At 52.9% G+C, this 26963-nt stretch overlaps 13 protein-coding genes across 13 annotated transcripts; 6 read left to right on the top strand and 7 right to left on the bottom strand.

Moving 5' to 3' along the window:
* Positions 1 to 467: 467 nt before the first annotated feature.
* SNOG_09830 (hypothetical protein) lies at positions 468 to 4339 on the top strand (the record flags this gene model as incomplete). The annotated part of the gene is made up of 5 exons (XM_001800064.1): positions 468 to 1181; positions 1359 to 2300; positions 2345 to 2582; positions 2721 to 3801; positions 3852 to 4339. 5 exons carry the CDS (start codon positions 468 to 470, stop codon positions 4213 to 4215), a joined length of 3339 nt encoding a protein of 1112 aa, XP_001800116.1. The 3' UTR covers positions 4216 to 4339.
* Positions 4340 to 4583: 244 nt separating this feature from the next.
* Positions 4584 to 7044, bottom strand: SNOG_09831 (hypothetical protein; the record flags this gene model as incomplete). The annotated part of the gene is made up of 3 exons (XM_001800065.1): positions 4584 to 5877; positions 6124 to 6247; positions 6514 to 7044. The coding sequence occupies 3 exons, from the start codon at positions 7042 to 7044 to the stop codon at positions 4826 to 4828; spliced, it is 1707 nt and encodes a 568-aa protein (XP_001800117.1). The 3' UTR covers positions 4584 to 4825.
* A 722-nt stretch (positions 7045 to 7766) lies between these two features.
* SNOG_09832 (hypothetical protein) lies at positions 7767 to 8417 on the bottom strand (the record flags this gene model as incomplete). The annotated part of the gene is made up of 3 exons (XM_001800066.1): positions 7767 to 7864; positions 8003 to 8299; positions 8324 to 8417. 3 exons carry the CDS (start codon positions 8415 to 8417, stop codon positions 7767 to 7769), a joined length of 489 nt encoding a protein of 162 aa, XP_001800118.1.
* A 458-nt stretch (positions 8418 to 8875) lies between these two features.
* SNOG_09833 (hypothetical protein) lies at positions 8876 to 10099 on the bottom strand (the record flags this gene model as incomplete). Its single annotated transcript, XM_001800067.1, has 1 exon — positions 8876 to 10099. The coding sequence occupies one exon, from the start codon at positions 10097 to 10099 to the stop codon at positions 8876 to 8878; it is 1224 nt and encodes a 407-aa protein (XP_001800119.1).
* A 993-nt stretch (positions 10100 to 11092) lies between these two features.
* On the bottom strand, positions 11093 to 12696 carry SNOG_09834 (hypothetical protein; the record flags this gene model as incomplete). Its single annotated transcript, XM_001800068.1, is given in 3 exon segments — positions 11093 to 11270; positions 11288 to 11610; positions 11806 to 12696. 3 exon segments carry the CDS (start codon positions 12694 to 12696, stop codon positions 11093 to 11095), a joined length of 1392 nt encoding a protein of 463 aa, XP_001800120.1.
* An 827-nt stretch (positions 12697 to 13523) lies between these two features.
* On the top strand, positions 13524 to 14239 carry SNOG_09835 (hypothetical protein; the record flags this gene model as incomplete). The annotated part of the gene is made up of 1 exon (XM_001800069.1): positions 13524 to 14239. The coding sequence occupies one exon, from the start codon at positions 13524 to 13526 to the stop codon at positions 14064 to 14066; it is 543 nt and encodes a 180-aa protein (XP_001800121.1). The 3' UTR covers positions 14067 to 14239.
* A 210-nt stretch (positions 14240 to 14449) lies between these two features.
* Positions 14450 to 15169, bottom strand: SNOG_09836 (hypothetical protein; the record flags this gene model as incomplete). Its single annotated transcript, XM_001800070.1, has 3 exons — positions 14450 to 14824; positions 14947 to 15043; positions 15111 to 15169. 3 exons carry the CDS (start codon positions 15167 to 15169, stop codon positions 14450 to 14452), a joined length of 531 nt encoding a protein of 176 aa, XP_001800122.1.
* Positions 15170 to 15510: 341 nt separating this feature from the next.
* SNOG_09837 (hypothetical protein) lies at positions 15511 to 20436 on the top strand (the record flags this gene model as incomplete). Its single annotated transcript, XM_001800071.1, has 3 exons — positions 15511 to 16913; positions 17190 to 19602; positions 19702 to 20436. The coding sequence occupies 3 exons, from the start codon at positions 15511 to 15513 to the stop codon at positions 20434 to 20436; spliced, it is 4551 nt and encodes a 1516-aa protein (XP_001800123.1).
* A 211-nt stretch (positions 20437 to 20647) lies between these two features.
* Positions 20648 to 21189, top strand: SNOG_09838 (hypothetical protein; the record flags this gene model as incomplete). The annotated part of the gene is made up of 2 exons (XM_001800072.1): positions 20648 to 20932; positions 21142 to 21189. The coding sequence occupies 2 exons, from the start codon at positions 20648 to 20650 to the stop codon at positions 21187 to 21189; spliced, it is 333 nt and encodes a 110-aa protein (XP_001800124.1).
* A 288-nt stretch (positions 21190 to 21477) lies between these two features.
* Positions 21478 to 22759, top strand: SNOG_09839 (hypothetical protein; the record flags this gene model as incomplete). Its single annotated transcript, XM_001800073.1, has 3 exons — positions 21478 to 21868; positions 22107 to 22381; positions 22438 to 22759. 3 exons carry the CDS (start codon positions 21478 to 21480, stop codon positions 22552 to 22554), a joined length of 783 nt encoding a protein of 260 aa, XP_001800125.1. The 3' UTR covers positions 22555 to 22759.
* Positions 22760 to 23046: 287 nt separating this feature from the next.
* SNOG_09840 (hypothetical protein) lies at positions 23047 to 24726 on the top strand (the record flags this gene model as incomplete). The annotated part of the gene is made up of 4 exons (XM_001800074.1): positions 23047 to 23223; positions 23251 to 23856; positions 23984 to 24496; positions 24520 to 24726. 4 exons carry the CDS (start codon positions 23047 to 23049, stop codon positions 24724 to 24726), a joined length of 1503 nt encoding a protein of 500 aa, XP_001800126.1.
* Positions 24727 to 24917: 191 nt separating this feature from the next.
* On the bottom strand, positions 24918 to 25183 carry SNOG_09841 (hypothetical protein; the record flags this gene model as incomplete). The annotated part of the gene is made up of 2 exons (XM_001800075.1): positions 24918 to 24959; positions 25127 to 25183. 2 exons carry the CDS (start codon positions 25181 to 25183, stop codon positions 24918 to 24920), a joined length of 99 nt encoding a protein of 32 aa, XP_001800127.1.
* A 456-nt stretch (positions 25184 to 25639) lies between these two features.
* SNOG_09842 (hypothetical protein) lies at positions 25640 to 26477 on the bottom strand (the record flags this gene model as incomplete). Its single annotated transcript, XM_001800076.1, has 2 exons — positions 25640 to 25692; positions 25748 to 26477. 2 exons carry the CDS (start codon positions 26475 to 26477, stop codon positions 25640 to 25642), a joined length of 783 nt encoding a protein of 260 aa, XP_001800128.1.
* Positions 26478 to 26963: the final 486 nt, after the last annotated feature.

Consider the following 26963-nt stretch of genomic DNA (forward strand, 5'->3'; position numbering starts at 1 on the left):
GGGTGTGATATCGTGCGCTGCAGAACAGCGGTCGCTGTCGCGTGCTGCGGGTGCCAGCTCCGTGCTCCGTTGTCGACGACAAAGCCGCAGTCGAAGCAGAAGATGCGGCGCGTGGGTTTCAAGGCGGTGAAGGCGCTAGCGCTGTCCAAAAAGTTGCGGAGGAGAGCACGCACCCGTTGGGAAGGGGCTACGCTACTCAACATATCAACATATCGCTGCTGAGGGAGTTTCTGCCCACTGTCTCTCCCTCCTGCAGCTGCAGTCGTCTGCCCTTTTGCCATCTGCGGTGCACGCCGTCGCGCCGCCGTCGTAATCCATAATCCGTAATCGCGCACAGCCACACCTCCGCGTCCCTCCCCTCAATGCTACGCAGCAGCCCGTAGAAAATCTCTCTCTCCCTCTCCGTCGCCCTCTCCCCCAACGGCCCCGCTGAATCAACTTCAGTGCCGCAGAGCCTCAGCTGCACAATGCTCGGATATCTCACCAGTCGCTGGCAGGCGTCCGCCGACTCCAAAAAAACCAGTCCCGGCTGGTACGACCGCAATGTCTCCCCGATCCTCCTCGCCGTGTCCAAGAAGGCATGCACGCACCCCATCCACACCATTGTGACGATTGCCTTTGTCGCCAGCTACTCGTACCTCGGCGTGCTGGACAAGGGCCTGCTGGAGAGGGACTCGGATGCTGTGCCGGGCCGCGTCGACTTCCAGACGCTGCTGGCGGGCAGCAAGAACCTGAGGATTGGCGAGGAGACGTCGTGGCAGTGGGAAGCCGCACAGGGCCGTACCAGCGCCAGCGCCAGTGCCCCCACGGACCAGCAAGAGTTCGCTCTCGTTACCCTCGTCTTCCCCGAGACCAGCACCCTCAACTCGGCACCTTCGCAAAACGCCCTCCCCGCCAATGTCTCCGCCAAACTCCTACCCAGCTCCTCGAGCTCCTTCTCCACTCTCTCTCACGACACCTCGCTCGCCTTCTCCGTCCCCTACTCCGAGGCTGCCGACTTCCTGCTCGCCATGCAGGAGATGCCTGCGCCAGCTGACGCCGCCGACAGCCAGGGCTCGGACAAAGAGGGCACGCGCGAGGACAAGAAGTGGATGATGCGCGCCTCCAAGAACGGCAACACCCCGGGAGGTATTCGCAACTGGGTCCTCGAGTCTTGGACCTCGTTTGTCGACTTGCTCAAGGTATGCTCCTCCTACTCCTGCCCCGTACTTCCCCCGCGTAAAAGGATGAGATATTATCATACAGTTATCCCTGTCTGAACCCCATTGTTGAGAACTTGTACTCTGAAAACGCTACCTTCTGGCACTTTGCAGTCACCTCCCACTCTTGCATGCGCAACCTGCTGACAGTACCTACAGAATGCTGACACCGGCGACATCGTCATCATGGCTTTGGGATACCTGGCCATGCATCTGACATTTGTTTCGCTCTTCCTCGCCATGAGGCGCCTTGGTTCCAACTTCTGGCTTGCCACAGCTGTGTTGCTCCAATCAGCTTTCGCGTTCCTATTCGCCCTCGCCATTACCCTCTACCTCGGCGTGCCCATCAACATGATTCTCCTTTCCGAAGGTCTCCCGTTCTTGGTAGTCATCATTGGATTCGAGAAGCCCATCGTTCTTACCAAAGCCGTGCTTTCTGCCTCCATGGACGCACGCCGCGCCACGGAAGAGAACAACCGCGGCGAGGCTCTTACCATTCAGTCTGCCGTGCAGATTGCCATCAAAAGGACTGGTTTCGAGATTGTTCGTGACTACTTCTTTGAGATCCTCATTCTGGTCGCGGGAGCCATGTCTGGTATTCAGGGTGGTCTCCGCCAATTCTGCTTCCTCGGAGCATGGATCCTTCTCTTTGACTCTCTCATGCTCCTGACTTTCTACACTGCCATTCTCACCATCAAGCTCGAGATCAATCGCATCAAGCGTCACGTGGCTCTCCGCAGAGCCCTGGAGGATGATGGTGTCGACGGCAAGGTGGCCGAGACCGTTGCCCGAAACAACGACTGGCCGAATGACAGGGATGTCCAGCTTCGCAGCAGCTCCACCACGACAGTATTCGGCAAGAAGATTACTGTGCCCAAGTTCAAGGTTCTCATGGTTGCTGGCTTCGTCCTGGTCAACGTTCTCAATGTTGCTACTTTCCGCTTTGGCCTTACACCAGGCAAAGTGGCTCATGTTTCCGGTGTTGGCGCGACACCGCCTCTGGATCCGTTCAAGGTTGCTGGTAGTGGGCTTGACCACATTCGCGAGCAAGCAAAGAGCGCAGGAACATCGGTCCATTGTCACTGTCTTGATGCCCATCAAGTACGAGCTCAACTACCCATCAGTCCACTATGCTGAGCCCACAGTGGATGGCGACTCCACCTTTGGTGCCAATATCAGTACTCACATTGTTGACGGCGTTCTCAAGAGCAATGGAAGATCCTTTTCTTAGCAAATGGATCATTGCCGCTCTTGTCATGAGCGTAGTTCTTAACGGCTACCTCTTCAATGCTGCTCGATGGACCATCAAGGAGCCCCACAAGCCGCTTGAGCCTCCTTCGCCGTCAGAGGTTCAAGATGGTGCTCCTTCTCTCGCGCCTTCTCGTACGCCTTCCATGTATATGCCTACGCCTCCTCGTACCCCCGGGCCCGAGGATCAAAATGGCCGTCGTGCACCACTTCAACCACTCGCTCAGATTACACCTCAACAGCCATCCGCAGTTCCACAATACCTTAGCTCAGATACTCCTACCGGTCCGTCAGAGGAGCAGCAAAGGCAGCCTAACCGTCCCATGGAATTCCTGGAGCAGAGACTGAAGGAGAAAAACGCTCCTTCGCTCACTGACGAGGAGTTGATTGAGCTTAGTGTCAAGGGTAAAATCCCTGGATATGCTCTTGAGAAGACACTTGGTGACAAGACTCGTGCGGTCAAGATTCGACGAGGTCTCGTTGCACGCACACATGCTACACGCGAGACATCGACATTACTGGAACGATCTCTCCTCCCATACAAGGATTACAACTACGACCTTGTACACGGCGCTTGCTGCGAAAACGTAGTGGGCTACTTACCCCTGCCTCTTGGTGTGGCCGGGCCTATACTCGTCGATGGGCAGAACTACTTCTTACCGATGGCTACCACCGAAGGTGTGCTTGTCGCATCAACATCGAGAGGTGCCAAGGCTATCAATGCTGGTGGAGGTGCGATAACTGTAGTAACTGGAGACGGCATGACCCGTGGGCCTTGCATTGGCTTCGACTCGTTGACCCGTGCCGGTGCTGCTAAAAATTGGCTGGATTCGGATGAAGGCCAAAAGACCATGAAGGACGCATTCAACTCAACATCGCGCTTCGCACGACTCCGGTCAATGAAGAGCGCTATCGCAGGAACCAACATCTATGTTCGTTTCCGTGCTACTACGGGCGACGCCATGGGCATGAACATGATTTCCAAGGGTGTTGAACATGCTTTGAACGTCATGGCTAATGACTGTGGCTTCGACGACATGAGAGTGGTCACTGTGTCTGGAAACTACTGTACCGACAAGAAAGCCGCAGCAATCAACTGGATCGATGGCCGTGGCAAGGGTGTCGTCGCCGAGGCCACTATTCCTGGCAAAGTCGTCAACAGCGTACTCAAGTGCGAGGTTGAAGATCTAGTGCAGATGAACATTTCCAAGAACCTGATCGGTAGTGCCATGGCCGGTGCCATGGGTGGATTCAATGCTCACGCAGCCAACATTGTAGCTGCAATCTTCCTTGCTACCGGGCAGGATCCAGCTCAAGTTGTCGAATCTGCCAACTGCATTACCATCATGAACAAGTATGTAGCCGTCCCTATTCTACATACAATCTCACTAACAGTCATTCCAGTGTGAACGGCAACCTCCAAATCTCCGTCTCCATGCCCTCAATCGAAGTCGGCACTATCGGTGGCGGCACAATCCTCGAGCCCCAATCTGCCATGCTCGACCTCCTCGGTGTACGTGGCGCACACCAAACCTCACCCGGCGACAATGCAAGACAACTAGCTCGCGTCATTGCCGCAGGCGTACTTGCGGGTGAATTGAGTTTGAACAGCGCACTATGCGCCGGCCACCTTGTCAAAGCACACATGGCACACAACAGAAGTAATGTCCCGTCCACAGCGCCTACGCCGGGAACGCAGACACCCGTCACCCCTGGCACGGGCATGCTGCCGCTTACGAGTGCTAGCGGGCCGGCGCCGAAGCGGTAGACTGGCATGTTTGTTATGTTGAAACCCTTTTTGTTTTACTACTGTGTAAATGCATCAGTGTACATTCGCTTGCTTGGCATTGCGATAGATTTACTTAATATGACAATTCAAAATATTCAAACAATACGTGCTGCTGATTGTGATTTGGTTTGAGAAAGTCATGTTGTTGGTGTTTGTTTATTCGTATCCATTCATCGTGAAGGAAGGAAAACATGCATTGTGTGGTTCTAGATCAGAACAGAATTGACGTCAGGTACATGATTAGGTAGCAAGTAGGCCTTGCAACACGAGAAGCTTTTTCAGAGCGTTTTATCATTTCAAACTACCAGCGCTGGATGTACATGCGTCTTATGCATGTATGCACCTTGCCCTCTACTCGACATCCACTCGTCCGTTCCGTTCAGTTGTCTCCAATTCAGGAGACAAGTACCGTAAGCTATGCCATGAAGGGGAGAGGGGGGGTGCACAGAACAAGAAAAAGGTGAAAAATCATCGCCCCTGTAAACGTAATCTCCCAAGGGAGGGGGGCGACTGGTCAAAGGAAAACAAAACGCCATCGTGATCATGCTCGTGGTACACCTTACCAGTCTTTCGCCAAACTTGATGATTGTCATATCCCACCTGCCGAGATGGACTCTCGTAGTGAGCTCGGCTCCGTCTTCTTGCCCCGGCGGCCGAGTAGGGTAGCGCCTTCAAGGCTGAGTTCGAATGCCCCCTTGTTCTTCACTTGGCGCTTAGCCGCGGCAGCAACGGCAGGCGAATGTTGGCCGTAACCACGCTCTTGTTGTCTTGGTTGCCTTGCTTGAGCTGCTGCTGACAGGGTGGTATTGCGCATCTTCTGCTCCATGGCTGATACATCATTGCCTTGGGACTTGGGAAGCTTCGCTGGTGGATGTTGCTGCGAGGAGTCGTATGGGACGGCCTCGGTACTGAATTCATCATCATCTTCGTTCTCGTCGAGAGCGTTGAGCGAACTAATAGCGTTGGCGCCGCGGTAACCTTGCTTGAAGTTCTTTCTCCGCTTGCCCTCTTCTTCCTGTCGGTGCACGGCGTAGCTGACATCGAAAACCTCCCGCAAGTTGACAGCACCGGGAGATCGGAAGTCCTGCCGCCTTGCACCAGGTGATTCGAGGTGGCTGAAGTCTGGCTGAAGTCGCTCCGTTTTCCTTGCGGCAGGAGTGGCAAGTGGCGGTGCGTCGTGAGCGGAGAAGGTAGGCTCGTCTGCTCCACGTATCCAGGGGTGGTCGAGGAACTGGTTGATATCGTATCGCTTCTCGGGATCAACGGTAAGCAGATGCGAGACAAGATCCTGAGCCGATTTGGAGATATCGTCCCACCATGGCGACAGGAAGGTGTATTGTCCGCGGGCGACCTTTTCTGTCAAAGTCTGGATCGATTCATCGTAGAATGGAGGGAAACCGCAGAGCAGGGTGTAGAGCACACAGCCCAACGCCCACATGTCAACACTCTTGGAGTAGCGCTCATCCTTGACGATTTCGGGCGCAGTGTAGCCAACGGTACCACATGGCGTCATGGTCTGGCTGTCCCAAATGACCTTGCTAAGGCCAAAGTCGGCGATCTTGATCACACCAATACCTTCCGGCACCTTGACCCTTAACGTACTCCACCCTCGCTCGGCCTGTGTCTTCATCATCAGGGCCTCTGGTGCTTTGGGTTGCGGGTTGGGACAAAAGGAATGGGATAGAATAGCAGATTCTCTGGCTTGATATCTCTGTCATGTGACGTCAGTGAGGTGTAAGCTTGGCAGTGTGAAACGGGGTACGAACCGGTGAACGACGCCTGCCTCTTCGTGGAGGTACTGCAGAGCCTTGGCAACCTGAATGATGGTGTGCCGTGACAAGTCCTCGGAAAAGTAGGTTAGACGCACGATTTGGTGGAACAGCTCACCTCCGGGGCATAGCTCGAGGATGATGTAATAGTACTGCTTGGCCTCGGAGAAGTCGATGAGCTTTACGATGTTGGGGTGGTCCAGTTGGCGCATAATCTGTACTTCCTTGAGGATGTTTGCTCTCTGTAGCATTACGTCAGTACTTGCCGTATTTATGTGGCCAGGGGTAAGGCTGAGGCTGCTGGGGGGGCGCAAGAATTTTGGTATGGGGGATTGCGCACCTCGGCAGCTTTTGGCGTTTTGAAATCCGGATGCACATGTTTGTCCTACAGCAGGCCACATGTTGGTAACGCTCAAAAACACCGAGACTGTGTGAGGTGATGCGGTCGGGAAGGGATGACGACACGAGGAAATGGGCAGGTGAGGGCAAGAGTGCGGGCGGTACTGACCTGCTGGGAGTTCATCTCAAACTTGCGAACAACCTTGATGGCAACCTCACCCCATTGTCCATGGGAGTCGCGTGCGCGGTACACATTGCTGAAGGCGCCGTCGCCCATCTTCTCGATCAGGTTCCAGCGCTCGAGGCCGGGGTAGCGGGGCATCTTGCCCTTGGCCTCGCGCTCCTCTGCAACGATGCGCTCAAGCACTGACGGGTCCACGCCCTTGCCCTGGGCTGCTGCGTTCATCTTTTGCTTGTCTTGGGCTGCACGGTCTGCCGCGGCGCCGGCTTGGGCCGCAACGTTTCGGTTGTCTCCTGCGCCTGCGCCGACCGAGTAGTCGCCATGGGGAACGTTACCATGCTGCTGCTGCTTCGGGGCCATGATGGGCTCTGATATGCCATGGTGGACGGGGTCGGGTGCATGGTGTCGCTGCTGCTGCGACTGTGCGTGGACATTGGAGACATTGGTGGTGGGCTCGGCGGGCTGGCGGGCCTGCTTGCCGTGGCGCAGGAAGTTCTTAAAGTTCTGTATCGCGGCCATGTTTAGTGGGTGTCGTCAAGGTGGTGGATTGGAAAGCCGTGTGAAATGTGAGGGCGGGGTATCTGGGGCTCAAACGGAAAGAGTCGTCGAGCGGCCGCGTGCAACCAACTCCGAGACAGAGTTAAGCGGTAGTGCGGCGGGAGAAGGTCGTGGAGGAGGGGTCGAGGAGTTTGGGAAGGCGACTGGTTGGGAAGAAATGAAAAGAAACGTCGTGCATGGGCAGGCAGGAGCTTGGCTTGTCGCCAGAACAAGAGAGAAGTGTGATGACGCAGGGGTGGTCCGAGCGTATACCATATGACGATTGTCTTCATTACCTGACGTCGCATCCAAGCTGGACCGCCTCTGTACGCGAAATGATGCCGCAGATTGGGCCTTGGACCGCCTACCGCCTCGAATCTCTTCGCAACGCGGTGCACGGCAACAGACACAAAGGAACAGCTGCTTACCTCAATCACCGGCACCCTCTTCCTGCCACGCTCCTCTCCACGGTTCGACGAGTTGTGGAACTGCATGTTGCGCGAGTGCTCCAGCCAATCTCGGTGCGATCTGTCTTAAGCCTTTCCCAGCAAACGGTGCTTCCCAGGGTCCGCGGGGCGTGCCGTCAGTTGCTTCGATTGGAGGTATGACGCCGCTGTCGTGATGTCGCGTCGCTTCGGAATCTTCTCGCAGCAGGCCCTAGCTCGTTGCAAGGGTTGTTCAGAGCTGTGCGTGAAGCTGAGTATTCAATCTTGCTGCTGCAGGAACTCGTGGCCAGTAGGGCGCCTGTCTCCGTGCTGCGGTTGGGCCGGATCTTCCAAGTGAGCCGCGGCGGGTTGTAGATCTCGATAGTCGTTTAGTGCTCAGGACAGTATGGCGGGCAAGTGCGGCGCGTGTGGAGGAAGAAGAGTTCCAAAGCAGCACGTCTTCCAGCAAAGGCGTCTTATGCATACGATTTTCAATTCCGGCGGCGGCCACGTACTAATCAACAAACTACTTGCGCGAAGACGATTCAGCAATGGTGGCCACGCCGCCGGACGCCCGGCATGATCCAGTCCAAGGCATTGCAGACGTTGAGGGCACGATGCAACGCCCTCTTCGGGCCTTGGAAGAGCGCGCGAAACTACCCAAGCACGCCCAATGAATGCCCGCCGCAACAGGGACATGCCCTTGATTACATGATGTCGAGCGCCTGACAGCAATGGCGGCTCCCAGCTCCTCCCCGGCACGGCTGCTGGTCTCTTGACGAATTTCTGAAGTTCAACGGTGCTACCGGACCCTGCATGAGACTAGCGGCGCTCACCTACGTCACTCTGCAAGTGGAGTAGCCAGTGAATGGCGCATGGTACGCCCATGTCTGCCTCTTTGCGGGCAAGCTGAAACATAAATTTCGACATCTTGACGTTTGCAGCAGCCATTCGTATCCACCACGTCCTTGCGCGCATCGACCCCTAAAAGCCACGAGACTGACTACTTGTCTGGGCGTGCGTCTTCACTTTCTCGCGCACGCTTCTGCTGGCCTTCGGGCCGATCGCTCATCATCTTGCATGCTGACCATATTGCACCCTGAATCGACCCATGTCCCGGCGTCATGTATCCAATTCCGTTGCAGTACCCGTGAGTGCGTCCGACCCTAAGGAGGTGCAGATTGGCGAGTGAGGCTGCGCGAAGTGGAGTAGCCAGTTATATTTGTCACCTTGTCTCTTGTCGATCAAACACTTTGGCTTCATTGAGTAGCATGCTGTGCTATCTAGCCTTACAACCCCGTCGACGATGACATCCACGCCTTCTGCCTTGTGTCCACCGCTGCTGAGTCATTATCCCTTACACTTGTTTCTCTCCACCTTCATATACATCATCCGTCTACAAGTACTACATCGTGCTCCTTGTGTTGCTCAATTACTGGCAGGACGACGGTATTGGCGATTTGCTTCTCGAGCCTTGTCCGGGTCTTGACGTCGAAGACCATGAAGATGGCCTTTGACTGCACAACAAAGTCAACTTCTGTCACCTCCCCCATGAGCCTCTTTTCCATCAAGATTAAGTAGTCCGTCCAATTGTCGTCGCCGAGTGCTCGCTGGACTCCTCTCAGTTCATCCGGCACTAAATAATCGTATCGCGGCTGCGCTCTGGAATGAAGCTGGAGTTCACGAGGCCCGTTAGATGCCTTCTTCATACGTGCCGCCGCCTCTTGTCCACGGATCGGAGTCCTGGCATGTCCTTTTTCAAACAGCTTTCGAAGCGGTAGGTCGTCATCATCGTCTTCTCCATCTTCTTCTTTGTTCACTTCATCATCTCCATTGTCTGATATGAACCGCCGACTGCGTGCTGATGACGGGAGATGGCCTTTCTGTGTCTTGGGGGTTACTGAGTCCTTGAGCGATGATAGGCTCTGGGTCGGTATGCTCCTGCTTGTAGCCGCTACAGACTTCGCAACCCTAGGCGTGCCGCTCTGAGCAGTCTGTTCATGATCTGCCAGTAAAGCGGAGTCCCTTCTTAGACGATGCTCTTGTTTATCTTTCCGTCTCTGCGCTGGCTTCGAGTTGGCAGTTGAGGTTCGCAGCGAGGTAACGTGAGCAGGGCTGCTTGATGCGGATTTGCGTGGCGCTTTCCGGGCGACGTCGTTCGAAGGGAGGCGGCTATGTTTTGGTTCTGATTGCGTGAATGTTCCCGGTGCATAGTTGGGCCACAGTGGTCGTCTATCGGGGATAGGGGTGTACACTTTCGGCAATTCGCCCTCCGCGTTGGGTTGAGATCTTTGGTCCTTGCTGTCATTCGCCGTCGCCTTCGTCGGTGTCATCGCCGGTAGGCTCCTTCCCGAGAACTGAGCTAGATACGGGTGTAGGGTGTTTGGATGCTGTGGCGCAAAGCCGACGAAAGGGCTTGAGAACACATTGGGAACCGGTGGTAAGTACGAAGGAGTTGCTGCCCCAAACGACGAGGTGTGAAATGCACCTGGGGTCGACATGTCGAGTGGGAACATGTACGAGGCCCCAGGGAAGTCGCTATGCTGCTGTTGCGGCACGACTTCGTTGCGAGTCTCGCTGTGACTCTGATTTTTGGGTGGACCTTGCGACATACTGCTTGTCAATATGAGGTAGGTGAGGTGGGCGTTCTTGGAAGTCCTAGAAAGTGAGAGGAAGAAGGTGCAGGCGGCCGTCCTGCGCCTTCCACTTTCACTTGGAGTCCGTGCGTCATAACAATCTAGCTAGAACAGCTCACAGGTGCCGTTGCTGTTGATCTATTCAGGGCTTACTAAATGTAGCCCGCACAGAATTGTATAGATAGGCGCAACAAGTCACTTAACAGTGTATGAGCCGCTTGATCCGCCCAGATGTTGAAAATCAATCGATGACCTTGGAGAGACAGTCGGGCACCATATCACTTGTCGTGCTTATAATACAAGGTTCACAACAACTTTCGGGTGATTTACCTTGGACGTCCGCAGAGCTAACGAAGCTACAGGTAGACAATCACTCCTTCACGTCTCTCCATTGTTTTGCTCTATTTGAAGCGCGAGATCAATGTTACGATTCTTGCGAGAACAGTAATGTTCCAAATATTCCACTGTAGATAGATTTATCAATCCATCTTATTCTATCTTCTACTCTCCACGCTAGTACACATCCAACTACAGAACGATAGAAGCAGGCCAAAGTACGCAGATTTCTAAAAACTATGCAAAATCTTGTAACAAAAACTTTACTGTAGGTGTAATTGAAGCTTAGCCTTTGCTTTTTTGCGCTCTAACTCCGTGCTACTGGGGTTCGCGCAGGTTTTCTTGTTCCTTCGATCGGTGTCCATCCAGGCGAAACGTCAGGCAGAATCGAACAACTACCACGGACAATCGGACTGACGCCAAGGGTGCAAATCGCAGTGTGAGGCTGGCCGTGGTTTTGGAGTTGGCGTAGGCTTTCTTGTCCCTTGAATTCGTGTCCATCCAGCGGGGACGTCGGGCACAATTGAACAGCTACCAAGACTACACGCACAATGTGAACCTGGGGGCTGATTTGGCCCGACAATTGAGCAAGAACCGAGACTGCATTCGCAGTGGGCTGTAGATTGTGGCTTGTTAGTTGGCATTCCATATACCAATTGTGTTGTAGTGGATGTTGTTGAGATAGTCGTGACTGTTTTGGTCTTTGGTTCGGTTGTCCTCGCTGTCTTCGTGCTTGTGGTCATTCTTGTCTTGGTGGTAGAGGCCGTGATCGTCGTCGTAGCCACTGTTGTCTTTGTGACCGACGAAGTGGCTGTTACAGTCACGTACTTGTACTTGGTCTTTTCAACTTCACGCGTGGCTGGCACTGTATGCGTCTTCGTCTTCGTCTTCGTCTTCCAATGTGTCTTTGTGACATGCTTCGTATGGTGAGCTTCCGGACTGCCAGGCAAAGGGATCAAGTGGAAGAGATCAGAGACGACACTTTTAGCCGCAGAGGAAGCACCGTCAAAAGCGGCCTTTGCCTCTTCGTGAAGACCCTGTCTTACGAAGTCACTGGCTTTCTGAGCACCATTGCGTAGACTATCAGTTGCCGCTCGAAGATCCTCGGCAACTCTCATTGCGCCAGTGACCTGCTGGGCTACCTGATTGGCCTGGGAGATATGACCTACGATAGTCGAGAGCGAGGAAGATGCAATAGGAGCCTGAGGTACAGGCAGAGGAGGCAGAGGGACGCCAGGAGCAGGAGGTGCCGGAGCAGGAGGTGCAGGTACACCCGGGGCGGAAGGTGGCACAATAGGCTCTGGGACAGTTGGTATATTAGGAGTAGGAGGTTGAGGCAAAGGCACGGAGGGTGCGATGTCCTGAAGAGCTTCCACGCTGGCAGACGTAAGCTGAGCCATCGCATCCAAGACGGGTCGAGAAACGGTGGCAAGTTCGGCCGCTGTGGAGACCGTTTGCTGCTCCAGAAACTTGAAGGCGTCACTAAGCGTCATGGTATCAGCGATTTTGATTGTATCAGTTAACTCAGTGGCGAAGCTCAAAGCTCGCGCTGGCTGAACACCCAAACCTTCCAATTGTTTGGTGAGAATCTGTGGAAGTGCCTCGGTGAGTAATTTCGCTGTTGTGGCCTTGGGACCGTCAACGCTCTTCAACCATGGTCCGAATTCGGGCAAGATTCTCTTGCAAAGCGTTCGCGATAGCGCGTGTCCTGCGCCATTGCCGATAACGCTGCCAATGAAGGAACCTGGGATGACACCTTGTTCGAATTGGGAGTTTGTGCTGTTGTTTCCGTAGATGTCTTTGGCGGCCTCTTGTCCGATAACGGCCGCAGTCATACTGCCCGCACTTGTCATCAACGATCGACATATACCACCGGCCATGCCATTGTCCTTGACATTGAAAAAAGCTGGAACGAGCATCCCGCTGATGAAGGTAGCCATCACAGCGCCGTTTTCTTTTGGTGTGCGGTCAAGTGAGGACGGTTCAGGGGAAGGAAGCTCGGTTGATGCCGATGGTGCCGTTAGTGCCCGTTTCTCGACATCTGCATTGTTGAGCTCGAGCAGGGCAGCTTTGGATACTAGCCAAGTGGAGGGAAAAAAGCCAAGTGAGCCATCGAGGAGGGTGTTGAAGTCGATACTGGTTGATGAAGCAGACATGGTAGAGGTAGCTGCGGTAGGATTCATGAGGCTCAGCCAAGCCATGATAGCAAAGCCGGTGAGTAGAGTCTTGATATACATGCTGAAAAGGTGATTTTGTTAGACTGTCGAGTAAAGGTGATAATGTGTCTTCAACTGTTGTTGGAAGTGGAATAGCAACAAAAAAAGCGGTAAGAATGGCTTCTTTATATACTGATTTTCCGTATGGCTAACGAACATGCTAAAATTCGATAGGAACGGTGACTGGTAAACCGTGGAACATGAGTACAATAACTTTGGTCGTATGTGGTTCCTTACCTGTTACCACGGGACACACATGGTGAACATCAGGCATAGCGGCCAATGAGACCGAAGAAACGCGTTGATACATTCTGACGGTTCAATAAAGTATGGGTCTTATAACCTGCAAACCTAAGACGTGTTACGGGGAGAGTGGAGAACATTTCCAAGGTTTGCTTTACACAGAAAACCGTGTTTGTGCTGAGCGCTACACACCTACAGTCCTAAGCGGCTTATTTGTCCGGACAAGCTTTTTTTTGGCAGTGTTCTGCCTTCTCATCAAGGAGCCGGAGCGACCGTGAGTAGATTCATGATGATTGCCGCAGTATGGACGTGCGGCTTTGGTGGGTTGCAGAGGTCGATACGGCCACGACTGGGTTCACGATCGTATGATGTAGACGACTGAGCAATGGATAGTGGTATGTCCACTAGTACCTCCGGTTTCGAGGCTGGAATGGTGTCGAAGGGTCGTCCGCCGTTCGATCATCAACCATGGACGGATCACGGAGATAAAAGGCTTGGCGCGACTTATTCTCGAGCTTTCCACCGTCACACGTCATATATAGTTACTTCGCCCGAGGCCCACATCGACATCGCCAACACCACTGTCGTCGACACACTCTCGCATCATGGCGTTCCTCCTTCGGCGACCATTTGCCGTGACGGCGACGCTCACACAGGCTGCAACAAAATCAACACCGAGCATTACTGTCCGCGCCTTCCACAACACGCCACTGAAGCAGCATCCGCACTTCTTCTCCCCAAAGGCGCCGTCGGTCGCATCGTCGCAACATGTCTCCAAGTTCCGCCAGGCATTTCGCCGCTCTTACCAGCAGGCTGCGTACAACCCCGCCGCGCAGGGCGATCTGCGCCAGCGGCTGATGTATGGAGCTGGCATCTTTGGCGCAACTCTCCTCGGCATCAACTTCATCTTCAACCGCGAGACCCGCGACGATGGCGGCATGCCGCCGTTCGAGCGCGCATACCTCAACGACACCTTCATGCACACTGGGCTTGGTGTAGGAATCATCGGCATTGCGGCGCGCACTCTACACATGAACGGCTGGAGTTTCCGCTTGATGAGCGCGAACCCGTGGCTCGTCCTGGGAGTTGGCCTTGTGGGCAGCATCGGGACCATGTACGGAACCATGGCAACAAACCCAAGGAAGTGAGTTGAATCGCATCCGTCTCTAGTAACGGCACGCTACGTACGGCCCACATCCAAAAGAGTGGCAGGTTCACAAGGTTTCTCGAGGATGTTGCAGCGCTTTTCATAGGCACGTAGTACAAATTATGGGGTAAGAAAAGGTGTAAATTGTAACTTAGACCAATCGTTATTCGTTCTGAACGAATGTCTCGTCTTTTTATCCTATCTTTCAAGGAGCTATCTGCTTCAGCTCCCTCTCAGCCCCGCAGGCCAGTTCCGAACATGTGGTATGTGGGATTGCATTTTGGCGGGGTGGTCAGTGCGGGCAACACCAAATACGAGCTCCTTCGAAGTTCGTGCCTTCCTGTACCAGGGCTGGGGACGGTGGGGCAGCCGGCGCATTATACCTCATATCTTGTCACCCTTCGCCGACCCGGACTTGGCCATCTCTGCCTTCCACTTCGCGATGAGCGTCTTGCCGCTTGACCTTCCCAGTGACTTGGTGAACTCGTGAGCGTTGGCAGCGCCCCCCTTTGACCGGAGCGGGAGCGCGCGAGGAGGCTCGAGTGTGTCCTTGCGGGCAGCCACCACAGCTCCAATGTCAGCCTTCTCTTTCTCCTTCTCCTTCTCCTTCTCCTTCTCCATCTCCATCTCCTTCTTCTTAAGAACCTCCTTCGCCCGCTCTTTCTCTTCGTCCTCGTCCTCGTCCTCGTCCTCGTCCAGCATCTCATCTCTCTCTGCATCAGTCATGCCAGTGAGAGAGTCAATGAGCTTTCCTTGCAACTGTCATCTAGCTCCTCGCGCACCAGCAGCTAGCACCTTAAGCAATTTCTGTGTCGTTTTGGTGTGTTGCCTGCCTTGTACGTTGAGTGTGAACCTCGAATGCTGTCTAGACACTGACATACCCGGAACAAGCCTTTTTCGTACATATCCTCTGCGAACAATCGCCAATATTCTGCCTCCTTCCAGTCATCCTCGGCGCAGGCAATTAGGAGGGGAGTTCTCGATGATATAGTACGATGGATATGTCATAAACCTGGGAGGTTTTTTCTTTGCTTGCGCAATACACTGTTCGGGGTCGACATCGAAGATCTCGCTAGCGGCCTGGTATCTCTCTTCGTTCGACATGGCTGGCATTTTAGGAATCGTGCGGCACGCCAGGAATGGCGGTTATGGTGTTGGAAGGGTGTGGTGATGCGAGGGAATGTCGCGGAGAAAACTTCTAAACTCACGCCAAGAGCTAGCAAACGCACGACGGGTGGCTGCTGCGCACAAACGTTTTCCCGCAAAATTGACAAATCGTTTTCCCACAAACAGACAAAAGCTCTGACAATTTGCCTACAAGATTTAAGAGCACGTCGCGCCTCACCGATCTGGAGCCTAGCCGATCTCCAACACAACCTGTCCGCCTCTTCAGCGTAAGCTTTTGCGCATAACTTCTCTTAGTATACATGCTGACAACACATAGTATGGCATCGCGTTCGCTGAGAAGCCGGCGACCTCCCAAGGTAGACGCAACGCCCACGACCACGGCGGGTGACCATCCAGAGACCGACGCCCAGTCACTCGGTGACGAGAGCGATGATTATGTCCAAAGCCTTCACGACGACAGTGATGTAGACGTTCAACAACTCGAGGATGAAAGCGATGAGGATATCCTTCCTGCTCGCCAACCAACACGCAAATCAGCCCTCAGGCCAGTCCAAAAACCAGCCCACAAGAACAAGAGGGCAAAGCCCGCGGACGCCCAACAGCAAATTGACGATGGCGATAACTACAAGCCTCCTCCTGGCGTTACTACCAGCGGCGTTAAACGTGTCGCCCGCAACGACATCAATCTCGAGGGCAAGAAGCGGCGCACACGCCACAACCGTCGCGCGATTCAGACGATGGTTTCCAACAACAACACGAAAGACACACAGGCTGAAGTCGACGTCGGAATGACAGAACAATTACGCCTCATATCCACCCCGGAGACTCGCAACCTCAACGCCTGGCTTCATGCCCTTAAAGAGCCTCCAGGATTGAAGGTCAAGTTAGAAGTGCGCCCAACCGAACTCACGATCACACACAGTGGCGTCACACCACTCGGAGAGCTCCCGGACGCACCTAACCGGGACTTTAAGGCCCTGGTAAAGATCAAGGATGTCACTGTCACGTTCGATCCCCAAGGCGACCAGTCAAGATCCCAGTACAGCTACAGGAACAAAGACACCATCACAAAAGCTATAGATGGCTGGGTCAAGGTCATCCCAACATGGGAAATTCGCCTATGGAACGATGCGCAACAGCCGAATGAAGAAGAACGGGAATACACGTACATATTTCCAGAGATGGCCCACTCCCTGACCAAGATGAATGCAAAGGGCGCCTTTGTCCCTCATCCATACAAATACTGGGTCATGGGTGGCCCATTGGATATCAATGTCTGTCCTTCAGAATCCGAAGCAAAGAGAGTCGCCCAGGAGGCGTGTCGTCTATTGAACAAGTTACCTTTCCACATCGACGCAGTTGACTTTCCCGAGTTCCAGCCAATATGGAGGACCTCGGTACCTAAGGTTCGACAAATGCTTGAACTCATGTCCATGAGCGTTCTACGGGACGGCAAGTTCGACTTCCGCGACCTCCGACCGATATTCCAGTCTGACTCTGTCTCGCATTTTGCATACTGTATCTCACCAGTGGTCAACCCGTTGTACAGGAGCTACGAAGGAGCAATCCCGTATGTCGGATGGGAATTCATCGCGCCTACCTTCATACAGAACAGCGCCGGAAATACACGTGAAAGCGCATGGCTGCGTATGCTTCTCCGCGGCGACGAGGAGACCTACCCGAGCGGGTTCCTCAATGACCTTCCGGACGTGCCTCCTTGGTGGGGTATTAGACCGATCACTCCTTTAGAGGAAGTCATTCCTCCTGAATCGAAAATGCCAGTTTCACGCATGATGAGACTCGTCAATCACATCTGCGAAGAGTTCTTTGGTTATATTGGCAGCAGTGCAAACTTTCAACAAGCAGCCCGCGATCTGGCTCGGCCCGACAGAGACTCCAGCTCCAGATTGACGAATCGTGCTGGGCCGTTAAGCGGGCGTCCCTTGTTTGTCGTCTCACGGCTATTAGGGAAAGTTTCCGTGAGCCAATGGTTAAGGGCTGCCATCGAAGGCACTGTTCCTGATTTCTACTCTTCCCTCCCATCCTTTGCATTAGCTATGGCTCTGCAACGCGCATACGAAATGTACATTTCCAACCGAGGAATCCTTAGAACGGTTACAGAGCTGGGCATATCCTTGGACGAGTTGAGCCACAGCAAGAAGCAAATTCTCAGCCTGCAAACATACTGCAGCTGCGGTACCAATCCTGCACACAGATCTAAAGCGGCTCACTACTGCATGATCTGTCTCAAACTTCAGACGTGTTCAGCCATGGGCTGGCACGATGATGGTCGACTGATATGTCTCAGCCATTTCCTATCTCCACTTTCTGCAGACTCTCGCATTGCTGGAAGGGTACGCCAGCAGGCTTTGAGAGCATTTGAAGATGGTCTGTCTCTTCCCCAGCGCCACGCGATGTCAGACTATCTCGTCAAGAATTGTGTATTTGGAGCTAGCTATGATGACATATACTTTGCGCGTCGCACATTTGAAGCTGGGACTGGGAGGATGCTTCGGGAGTCCATTGACGCTATCAATCCTCTATACAAGGATAGAAATGGGTCATACTTCGTACACCACGTTGAGAATGTTGGACTCACTGCAGAATTCTATAACCGCCTCAAACATACGGACATACCCCTAGCTCTAGGGCTCCTCGGAGAGGCTATGCGAGCATGCGAGACAGGCAACGAAGAGCAGCTGCGCAAGATCGAGTGCGCTTACGACCATTGCGCTAGGATACGCAATGTTATTCCATACACCAAGGAATCGCGGATGCGGGAAGCAGCAAAAACACCCAACAACTGGTTCCTTGAGTACGACTCCATGATGGAGAAAGGTCTTTACAATCTTTCCTTCGACAAAAAGAGCTTGTGCGCCTACAAATGGAGAGCTTGGAAGCTTGTGCGGCCAACGCATACAGAAGAATCAGACATCCGACGTCTGAACCAGCTCTTCGAGACAATTCAAGCCGACAAGACCATTAATCCAAGCGGGATACCCTTTCTCCGAGGCAAATCGTTCAACGGCTTGCCAGGCGCGCCATGGCTTTGGAACCCTGAACACATGTTTCACGACTACGATTGGGAGTTTCTAGCGGCGCAAATGGAGCATCGACTGCGAGGAGTGGACGAGAAGTGTGACTTCTTTTCTGATCACGAAGATGAATCTTGGCAGACATTGTGTCTTACATGTGTAGTTTTGTTCTTCAAACTCAACGGAGGGAAGGGTGAATGGATTGGGGTCTACATGACCATCTTTTCGCGTCATCCACTCCGTTGGTCAGTTGGACGCCGAGATGAACCTGGCGTGAAGATGTTTACTGGCTGGAAGAACAAATACCCAACCTCCCTTGACCAGTACGACGATTCAATACGCACTATAACGACTGAGCCATGGATCATCAACCGTGGGAAGACGAACTACCCTACAGACTCGCATTCAACACAGCTTCAGATTCAGGCTCTGCGCGAAATCCCGTCAAAAAACAAGCACTGGGACGTTCTTACAGTCTACCGGGGTCTGCGCAAGCTTGACTGGCCTAAGAGCTACAAGACAACTCGAGTCTCCAAGAAGGCAGCTGCGTTCTCGAAAGGAGCTGATGACGAAAATGAAGAGGAAGAGGAAGAAGAAGAGGAGGCAGCCGCTAGTCTGCTAGAAGGACCTAACGAAGACAACAACGAAGGTCTCAACGTTGAAGGACCTAACGAAGACAACAACGAAGGTCTCAACGTTGAAGGTTCTGCAAGCAAGCCGCTATCGCGATCACAGTTTGACGAAGACACCAAATTCGTCAACGCACATCAAGATGAGGCACATATTTCCGGAGATACGCTTGCACGGATCCGTGACATACTCAAGAGATGGGGCCCCTGCCTCGATGGATATCTGCCATCAGCAACACCTGCTGGACCTCAACATCCTTCAGGACCACCCGGCGGACCCCCGCCTACACCACCCAACGTGGGCAAGGGCCATGGAGGTTTTGATATAAGCAAGTACGCACAGGAGGAACACGATGAAGGCACCCAGACTGGACTCTTCAACGGCGGCAATACATGCTACCAAAACGCACTATTCCAGGCATTCGCAAAGACTCCCGCTTTCACCAACATGCTGCGGGACATGCCTAAGGAGAAGCTGGAGAAGCTGACTTCAGCCGAGAGGAACTTCAAGAACCTAGTACTTGCGGTTGCTGATGGGGAGTTGAAGACGTCCGTCAACTGCCTACAGCAATTTTGGATTGACATCGATCATATAGCTGCCGTGCCATCCTCAAATCCGCTCTGGCAGAAGTTCAGCCGAATGAATTGCGTCCAACAAGATCCTGCGGAGCTTTTCGCCCTCCTCAGCGACAAGTTCTGTCAAGATATCCTCGAAGTTTTTCGACCCATTGAACTGTACCGCAACGTACGCTGCAAAATTTGCTCCGCGATGAGAGTGGTAGGGCATGATAGGCAGTGCCCGATAGCCGTCTCCATTCCAAGTGGGCTAAACAGTAACCTAAAGCTTGAGAGCCTTCTTCAATTCGGAGAGTTCCAACCTATCGACGCGGGCAATGAAGTCAACAGCCTCTGCAGTTGCCACTTGACTAAGAAGGGCGAGCAGGAGGACGCTGTCTTCCCACAAAGCTTTCCTAACCGCATGATAGTCCAGATCAAACGGTTTATGTTCGTCGATGATGGCAGTCCGACTGGCTGGGTTGCGAAAAACCAGGAAGAGGTGCTCTATCCCATGGATAAGTTGAAAGTAGATGGAGGCGCGTTGGGGAAACAAGGATACCGAGTGCAGACCGTGGTATGCCATGACGGTACTGGCACTGACTCTGGTCATTACTACGCTCTCTGTCGGGACACCAACCTGCCTAACACCGAATGGACTGAGCATAATGACAAGCGGAAGATCAAGGTTCGCGACCGCACGACCATCGTTAGGCGAGAAGCTTATATGATATTCCTGGAGATTGACCAAGGAGACTACGAGTTTCCAGATACTCACCGCCCTGGTGACGTGGACATGATGGACTCGGAGCTCAACAGTGACGGGAACGGCGATGCCGATGGCAACATCTTGATTCCAGACAGCGATGTTGCAACTCCCGATATCGCGGTTCCGGATAGTGACCTTGTGATTCCGGACAGCCAGGATGAAGAGGATGAGGGTGGAAAGGACGACGGCGGTCAAGGCGGCGGAGAGAAGGTGATCCAGGATAGCGAGGACGAGGGCAGTAATTACGAGCCGTAGGACAGAGAGAGGTGACGTGGGTGAGATTGGGACGAGGATGCGCGATGCGAGAGGCTTAGTTACTTGAAGCAGCAACAAAAAAGCTAGGCGATCAACGATCAAGAAAGAAGCTTTCAGCATTGTAATTCGGGTGATATGTTCACAACCAGTAATTATTTACACACCTATACCTTCTGTTTAGCCACATCTGAGCGCCATTATGTAAGTTTACATGTTCGGAGCGTATACCCCAGCCAACATCTTCGAGGGCATGTACGCGGCTGTCGCGCGACGCAATCCCCGAACAGGTCTTGACCCCAGTGGTGGCAAGGAAGGCTGGTATCCCGAAGAGACGATCACCATGCATGACGCATTGCAGGGCTTCACTATAAACCCCGCCTACGGTGCTTTTCTGGAAAACAAGGCTGGTGTCATTGACGTGGGCGCGTATGCCGACTGGGTAGTATTGGATGAACCACTTTACAACATGGATGTCGAAAGCCTACGGAAACTAACGGTAAGAGAAACGTGGGTTGGGGGTAAGTGTGTTTACAAACGCCCTTACGTGGGATGATGTCTCCACATAGTTCGGCATATTTATGTAGCCGAACCTCCACGCGGACAGAATGAGGCTTTCTAGAATCCGGTTTTAGAGGAGCACCATTGCCTGGACAACATAACTTGGCTTCGACTGCATGTGATGAGCCGCGACCTTCCACTTCCTAGCTAGGCGCAGATCACATTCTCCACGTTACTACGACGCTTAGCCGCTGAGTTGTACAGCAACACATGTACCTTCTCCATGCACTCCTGCCTCACTCAGTCTAGCCTCTACAGTTTGTACGAAATCTCTTACCTGCACAACATCCACACCCCACGAAACCATCATGGTGCTCAGTGTGAAGCAGCCAATGACTTGTTTCCAATTAGACTAAGCTTTGCGTTTAGCTGCCGCGCTATGCATACTTTGCCCAAAGGCGTTGAATATGTATATGTATCTGCGAACATGCACCTGCACAGCGAACGATTCCTTGGTTATTACTCTAAATATACAAATACAACATGTCGACTTACACCCCAAATGAAAGCGTCAGCATGGGTTCATCAAAATCGAAGTACGAGGCAGGCCCCACAAATGCAATTACACCACCCCGAACGCCAACCACGACAACTTCGTCCGCACATAAACTATTCGCCGAGATTCAAGAGATTTACGCGGACTTGTTGAAACTTCCAAATCTCGCTCCGGGAGGGCAAGTCGACGAACTCCTAACACGGCTTGTCGGACTGTGCATCACACCGCAAAGCGCAGACTTTGTCAGCACTCTCTTCTCAATACGCGGTGCCAATGAACTATATGAGGAGCTCCGGCCCCTATGCGCAGCTGCCGAAGGCGAGTTGGAGAAGTTCTGGGCAGGGCGCATTATCCAAGATGCGGAAGCACAACCAACACGTACGTCTTCCAAATAAGTCGAGAACATGTCAAACTTACTCCCTCACAGTCGACCCAAAAAGTTTGCTTGCATCGTTTCCATACCATCAGAACTACATCGACCTTTCTAACCTCGAAATGGCTACTTTGTCCGCCTATCTCTCCCACAACCTTCCACCAAAAAACATTGCCTTCATCGGATCTGGCCCGTTACCTTTGACGTCGTTATGTATACTCGATCGCTACCCCTCTTCAACAGTCCACAACATCGATCGCGACGCCACCGCCCTTTCAGTCAGCAAAACGCTGTGTCAAAAACTCGGCTACGACCGCATGACATTCTCGCGCGAAGACATCACAGCACAAGAGAGCAAGACTAAATGGGGAGACTTCGACGTAGTATTCTTGGCCGCGCTTGTGGGCTGCGACACCGCAAGCAAAATCAGCATCTTGAAGAGCTTGGCGCAGAAGCTGACGGTCGGCACGTTGGTGGTGGCGAGAAGCGCCAAGGGCTTGAGGGAAGTGCTGTATCCTGTGAGTCAGGCCTTGTTGTAAATAGGAGGCGTGGATTATACTAACAGGTGTGGTAGGTCCTGGAACTCTCGAATGAGCTGGAGCGGGAGACGGGACTGGAGATATTAGTGGAGGTGCATCCGTGGACAAAAGTTGTGAATTCGGTTGTTGTTATGAGGGTCACGGAGCGATGAACGCGTTCAGGCTTGTGAGGACAGCTTAAAAATCAGGTTTGACTGCAAAAGTGATGAGGCTACGAGGATGCAGTGGGTCGAGGTGTTGTGGATTTTGAACAGGATATTTCTAGACGACGCCTCTAGACAGCCCGCTAATAAAGTACCTGGAAGCGAGAACAATTCTCCTGGAGAGTTTACATTTTTTATTCACTACTGAAATGTTCTACCTAAGATGGGATTTTGCTTTCACTATACGCTACAACAGTAACAGGCACTACGCAGTGGTAGCCTTGTGTAGGATCTCCATTGCAAGGCTGGGTGACATGGTTTTGCCTATTCACTACGAAGGAGACGACGTTCATCTAGTAGGCGCGACGGCATCGAGTTATAACATCGTTCCCCACCATCAGCAGGCCTTCCTCTCCACACCACAACCTCAACTTTCTTACACTCACCGAAAAGCGTCAAGCCCAAGCCCACCCGACCATATTCACCGCTTCAACAACCATCATGGCTACCAACTTTCCACTTCCTACCTTGGAAGAGCTCAAAGACGATTTGGATTGCAATTCCCACATTGACCCCAACTCCCGCGTCTATGAGATGGAAGACAAGGACTGCAGCATTTGCGCCGAATCCATATTTGGGGCTCATGAACACAATGGCCATCATGGCGGCCCACGGCGTGTACGTTGTGGGCATCTATTCCACAAGACCTGCATCTTCCAATGGATCAACGGCATCAACCCAAACCGCAACCGCTGCCCCAATTGCCGCGAGTCACTGTGCAAGTTGAATCTCCTGGAGCCGGACAAAGAGGCTCAATGGCAAGCTGAAGAGTACGCTCGGACGTACAATCCCGCCGGTTTCTCCATCGGAATCTATAGCAACTTGATGGAACTCGTCGATATGCACTTCAGCAGGCAGCGATACGTTTTTATGCAGCGTCATAACGAGGACTGGGTTCGCATTATATCCGAAGTGCGTTCAGAGTGGGTGCGGGGTGGGTGTGAAGGTATGCGCTGCTGCCATGAGCACGAGCGCATGGAGTGGGATTGGTTCGAGTTCGAGGTCGCGAAGCGCGTGTGGTCTTCGTTGCTGCGGGCAGACCTGACTCAGATGCCAAAGGCAAAGCTCTTCTTAGCTTTCTACAACGCTATGGACGAGAACCTCCAGGATCGCTGGTTTGACAACCACCCAGCGGGCAACGACCAGCCTATGCAAGATGTGGAGGAGAACATCGAACCTGTGGACGAAGTGGTGGACGTGCCACACAATGGCGACAATGCTGTGGTTGGAGCACAAACATCTGCCAACAATGTAGATCAAGATACTGTGCCTAGAGCACGGGTACCTGCCAATGCACATGAAACCACTGTTGCTAGAGTGGCTAGAGCCCAGGTACCTGCCAACAACGCAGATGATCGTATTGTGATCCAGGACTCAGACTCAGGCAGCACAGTGTCTGGTGAATCAACTCGATCAGATCGTCAGCAGCATCGTTCTGGATCAGCACGACCGATTCCAGTCTTTCGCTGCAAAGGCCATGTTCAGCAAGATGTCCCACGCCCAGCTTCCGTCTCTAATGCGAACATTCGTAGGCACAACTCCAACCACAATCCGGCAGCAGATGATGATTCGGATGTCGACACCCCCGCTGTTTCCTGGCGCGGACCGCTACAGGATCTTCCACACGGCTCTGCACCAGTTCATCGCAGTGCGTCAACACGTCGCTCGCGACAACCAACAACTCGATCACCCGGTGTCGAAGCAGATGACGACTCGGACGACGACTCGGACATACGCAATCCCGTCGACACCCTCGCTCGTTCCTCAACTCACACAGCTTACGGCTCTGCAGCAACTCACCGCAGTGCGTCGACACGTCGCTCGTGCCGACCAACAATCCGATCCCCTGCCGTTCATCGGCAAGACCGCTTGGATGACGCGCGCCACAACCGCGAGCTACGCCACCTGCAGCAGTCAGAAGTGCTGAAAGCACGACGCAAGTTAGAGGAGCAGGACCACATTGTGCTTGACGAGGTCCAGAATGCTGGCCAAGTGCTTCGACTGGGTAACATGGATTGGCGTGTTATGCGCAGCAATGGCGAGGAGTTGTGTGAAGTTTCGGGTGCCATTGGATATCAGTTCATTGGCGAGACGGCGATGTTCTATCGTAACAAGGTTTAGATACGACGAGACAGGGTAGTAGGAGGAAGAGTGGTGGTGTCTGCCAGAGGGCAATGGCCTGGAAACATAATGTACGGTCTAGTATTGACGCCAGTACTGTACAGGTATTGGTGGTGTCTGCTGCAGTTGATATGGATGGCCTTGATGGGAATCGAAGAATAGAATGACTTTACTCTGCACAACAACTATACTCAAGGAGTGATCGCGTTGTGAAAGCCCAAGCTTTTGTGAACCTGCAATCTGTGATTCGGCAATGTTCATATGATTTGAAACAACCCTAATCATGACTCAAGGCATCATAAACCATGCTTGCTGAGATTCTTCTCCATGCCACCTGCACCTTTGGCTGATTGCTCGGCACAGCAAGAATTTCTCCGTGCTCTTGTTCCTATTTAAATACAGCAATGCCGTTAATGTAAACTGAGCCATTGATATTCATCTTTCCAAGTAGAGCCATTGTGGTAAGTATGTCCAAAAGTGCAATGCGCTCTCAACAGTACAGTACTTCTCGTTTTAATACGATTTGGCCTTCGTGTGTAGGGACATGGTTAATACCGCCATTCTGAATGGCCCGGTTTGTGACATTGCTACGCGCAGTAGCAGTGTACCGATCGTGGACGTGATTGCATACAACTGTCTCGTCCATTGTGGGGCAGTGGCCGGTCCCGCAGCGACTGCAATGTTATTTATGAGAGGGTTGAGGCAAGAAGTGGATGGTTCGACATGCCGCCGGACGTTGCTCCAGGTCGTCGCGTTGTCAAGCAGAGCGATCCTGCAGTCCGTAATTGAAGCCGCAAAAAGATGGGTGGTGGACGCCTCGGAGATTGTGGTTGATACGAAGCAACGCTTGACAAAAGCGTACGATAACGTAGATTGCCGTCCTCATGCCATGCATGGTATGTAGTGACACTGTCTAGTGGATGTGGAGGTTATGTCCTCTTTCGCATTCCTGGCCGTCAAATACCACTGATGTAGTCCAGTAGTCTCATCAACGCCCCATTCTCAACTCGACATCCCTCACCTTCCCTCTGCGCCCGTCTCAGGCCTTGGGCTAGCCACATCCTGATAGTCTCGGGGTCCAAGTTTCGAAAGTTTTGCTGTGATATTAGGATAAAGGCTTGCGCACACAGTGTGGTGCTCTCGGAAGGATCAGGTGGTGGCTTCGTCTTGCAAGTCGAGCATTCTGGATCGACGGGTTCGTCCGGGAGAGGTACAGTTGCGGTGTCCGAACAGCAGGGTGGTGGACCGCTGAATGAGTCTAGCTCTTCCTTTGGGGGCGCTGGCATTGGTATCTGCAGGCTGTTCATGTCGATGATGAATGCAGACGAGATGTCGTCCAGGAAGGATAGGTCGGGGTTCGTTGTGTATGGGAATTGCTGGCCGTTGTCGATTACTACAGAGGCTGGCGCCGATGGCTTAGTAGAATTCCCCGCGTCCTCGCTTGACGTCTTGATAGATGTGATGTCATTTGGTAGTTCGATATGGTTCTCGCGACATATGGCGTTTGTGACATCTTGTTGTGCTTTTAGCAAGACTATCTCGGCCCTTGCCTCGGCCAGCAATTGCTCAGTCTCAGCAAGTTTCCCCTCCAGGGTTGCGACATGGTCTCTTTGACGAGCGCGATGGCGCCTCTGATTTTCGCGTACTCTGTTAAGAGTGTGTTCTGCCGATACGCGAGACTTGCGACGTGACTTTGCATCGTCAGAACCGTGATCAGATGACGTAGATGCGGGTGAGGCGATGGTTGACATTTCGAGAGGCAATCAAGATTATAGTCTATAGCTATTCGAGTCTAAATCGATGTTAAAAGCCGTGGATTGAGGAAGTAAGCTAAGAAGCTTGTTGTTGAGGAAGTCCTGGTGGCACATGGAGCATTGAACGTTGCAGGCTTGGCGATATGTCACCGATGGGACGACATTGTGATTGGCCGTGCACTCGATGAGACAGTTCCTGCTTCGCACTCTCCGATCGGAAGAAATAGTACGCACCAGTCAGCATTACGAGTTTTAAATGTAGATGCGGCGAGTATTCAAAAGCATTTGCATCTATATGCTCAACTTCTATGCAGCACGATCAACGAATGCATTGTGCAAGTGGCAAAAGTTTGAACAAGTAGAATACCATTTTGAAGTACCGTAACGCTATGCAGAGAAAATCGAAGTCATTTCGCTCATACAATCGTCCTCTGAGTATGTCGTTGCTAGATGCTGAATGCCGTTCAGACATTAGTACCACAC

The sequence above is a fragment of the Parastagonospora nodorum genome, assembly GCF_000146915.1.
Source record: "Parastagonospora nodorum SN15 chromosome Unknown scaffold_15, whole genome shotgun sequence".
Classification (NCBI taxonomy): Eukaryota; Fungi; Ascomycota; class Dothideomycetes; order Pleosporales; family Phaeosphaeriaceae; genus Parastagonospora; species Parastagonospora nodorum.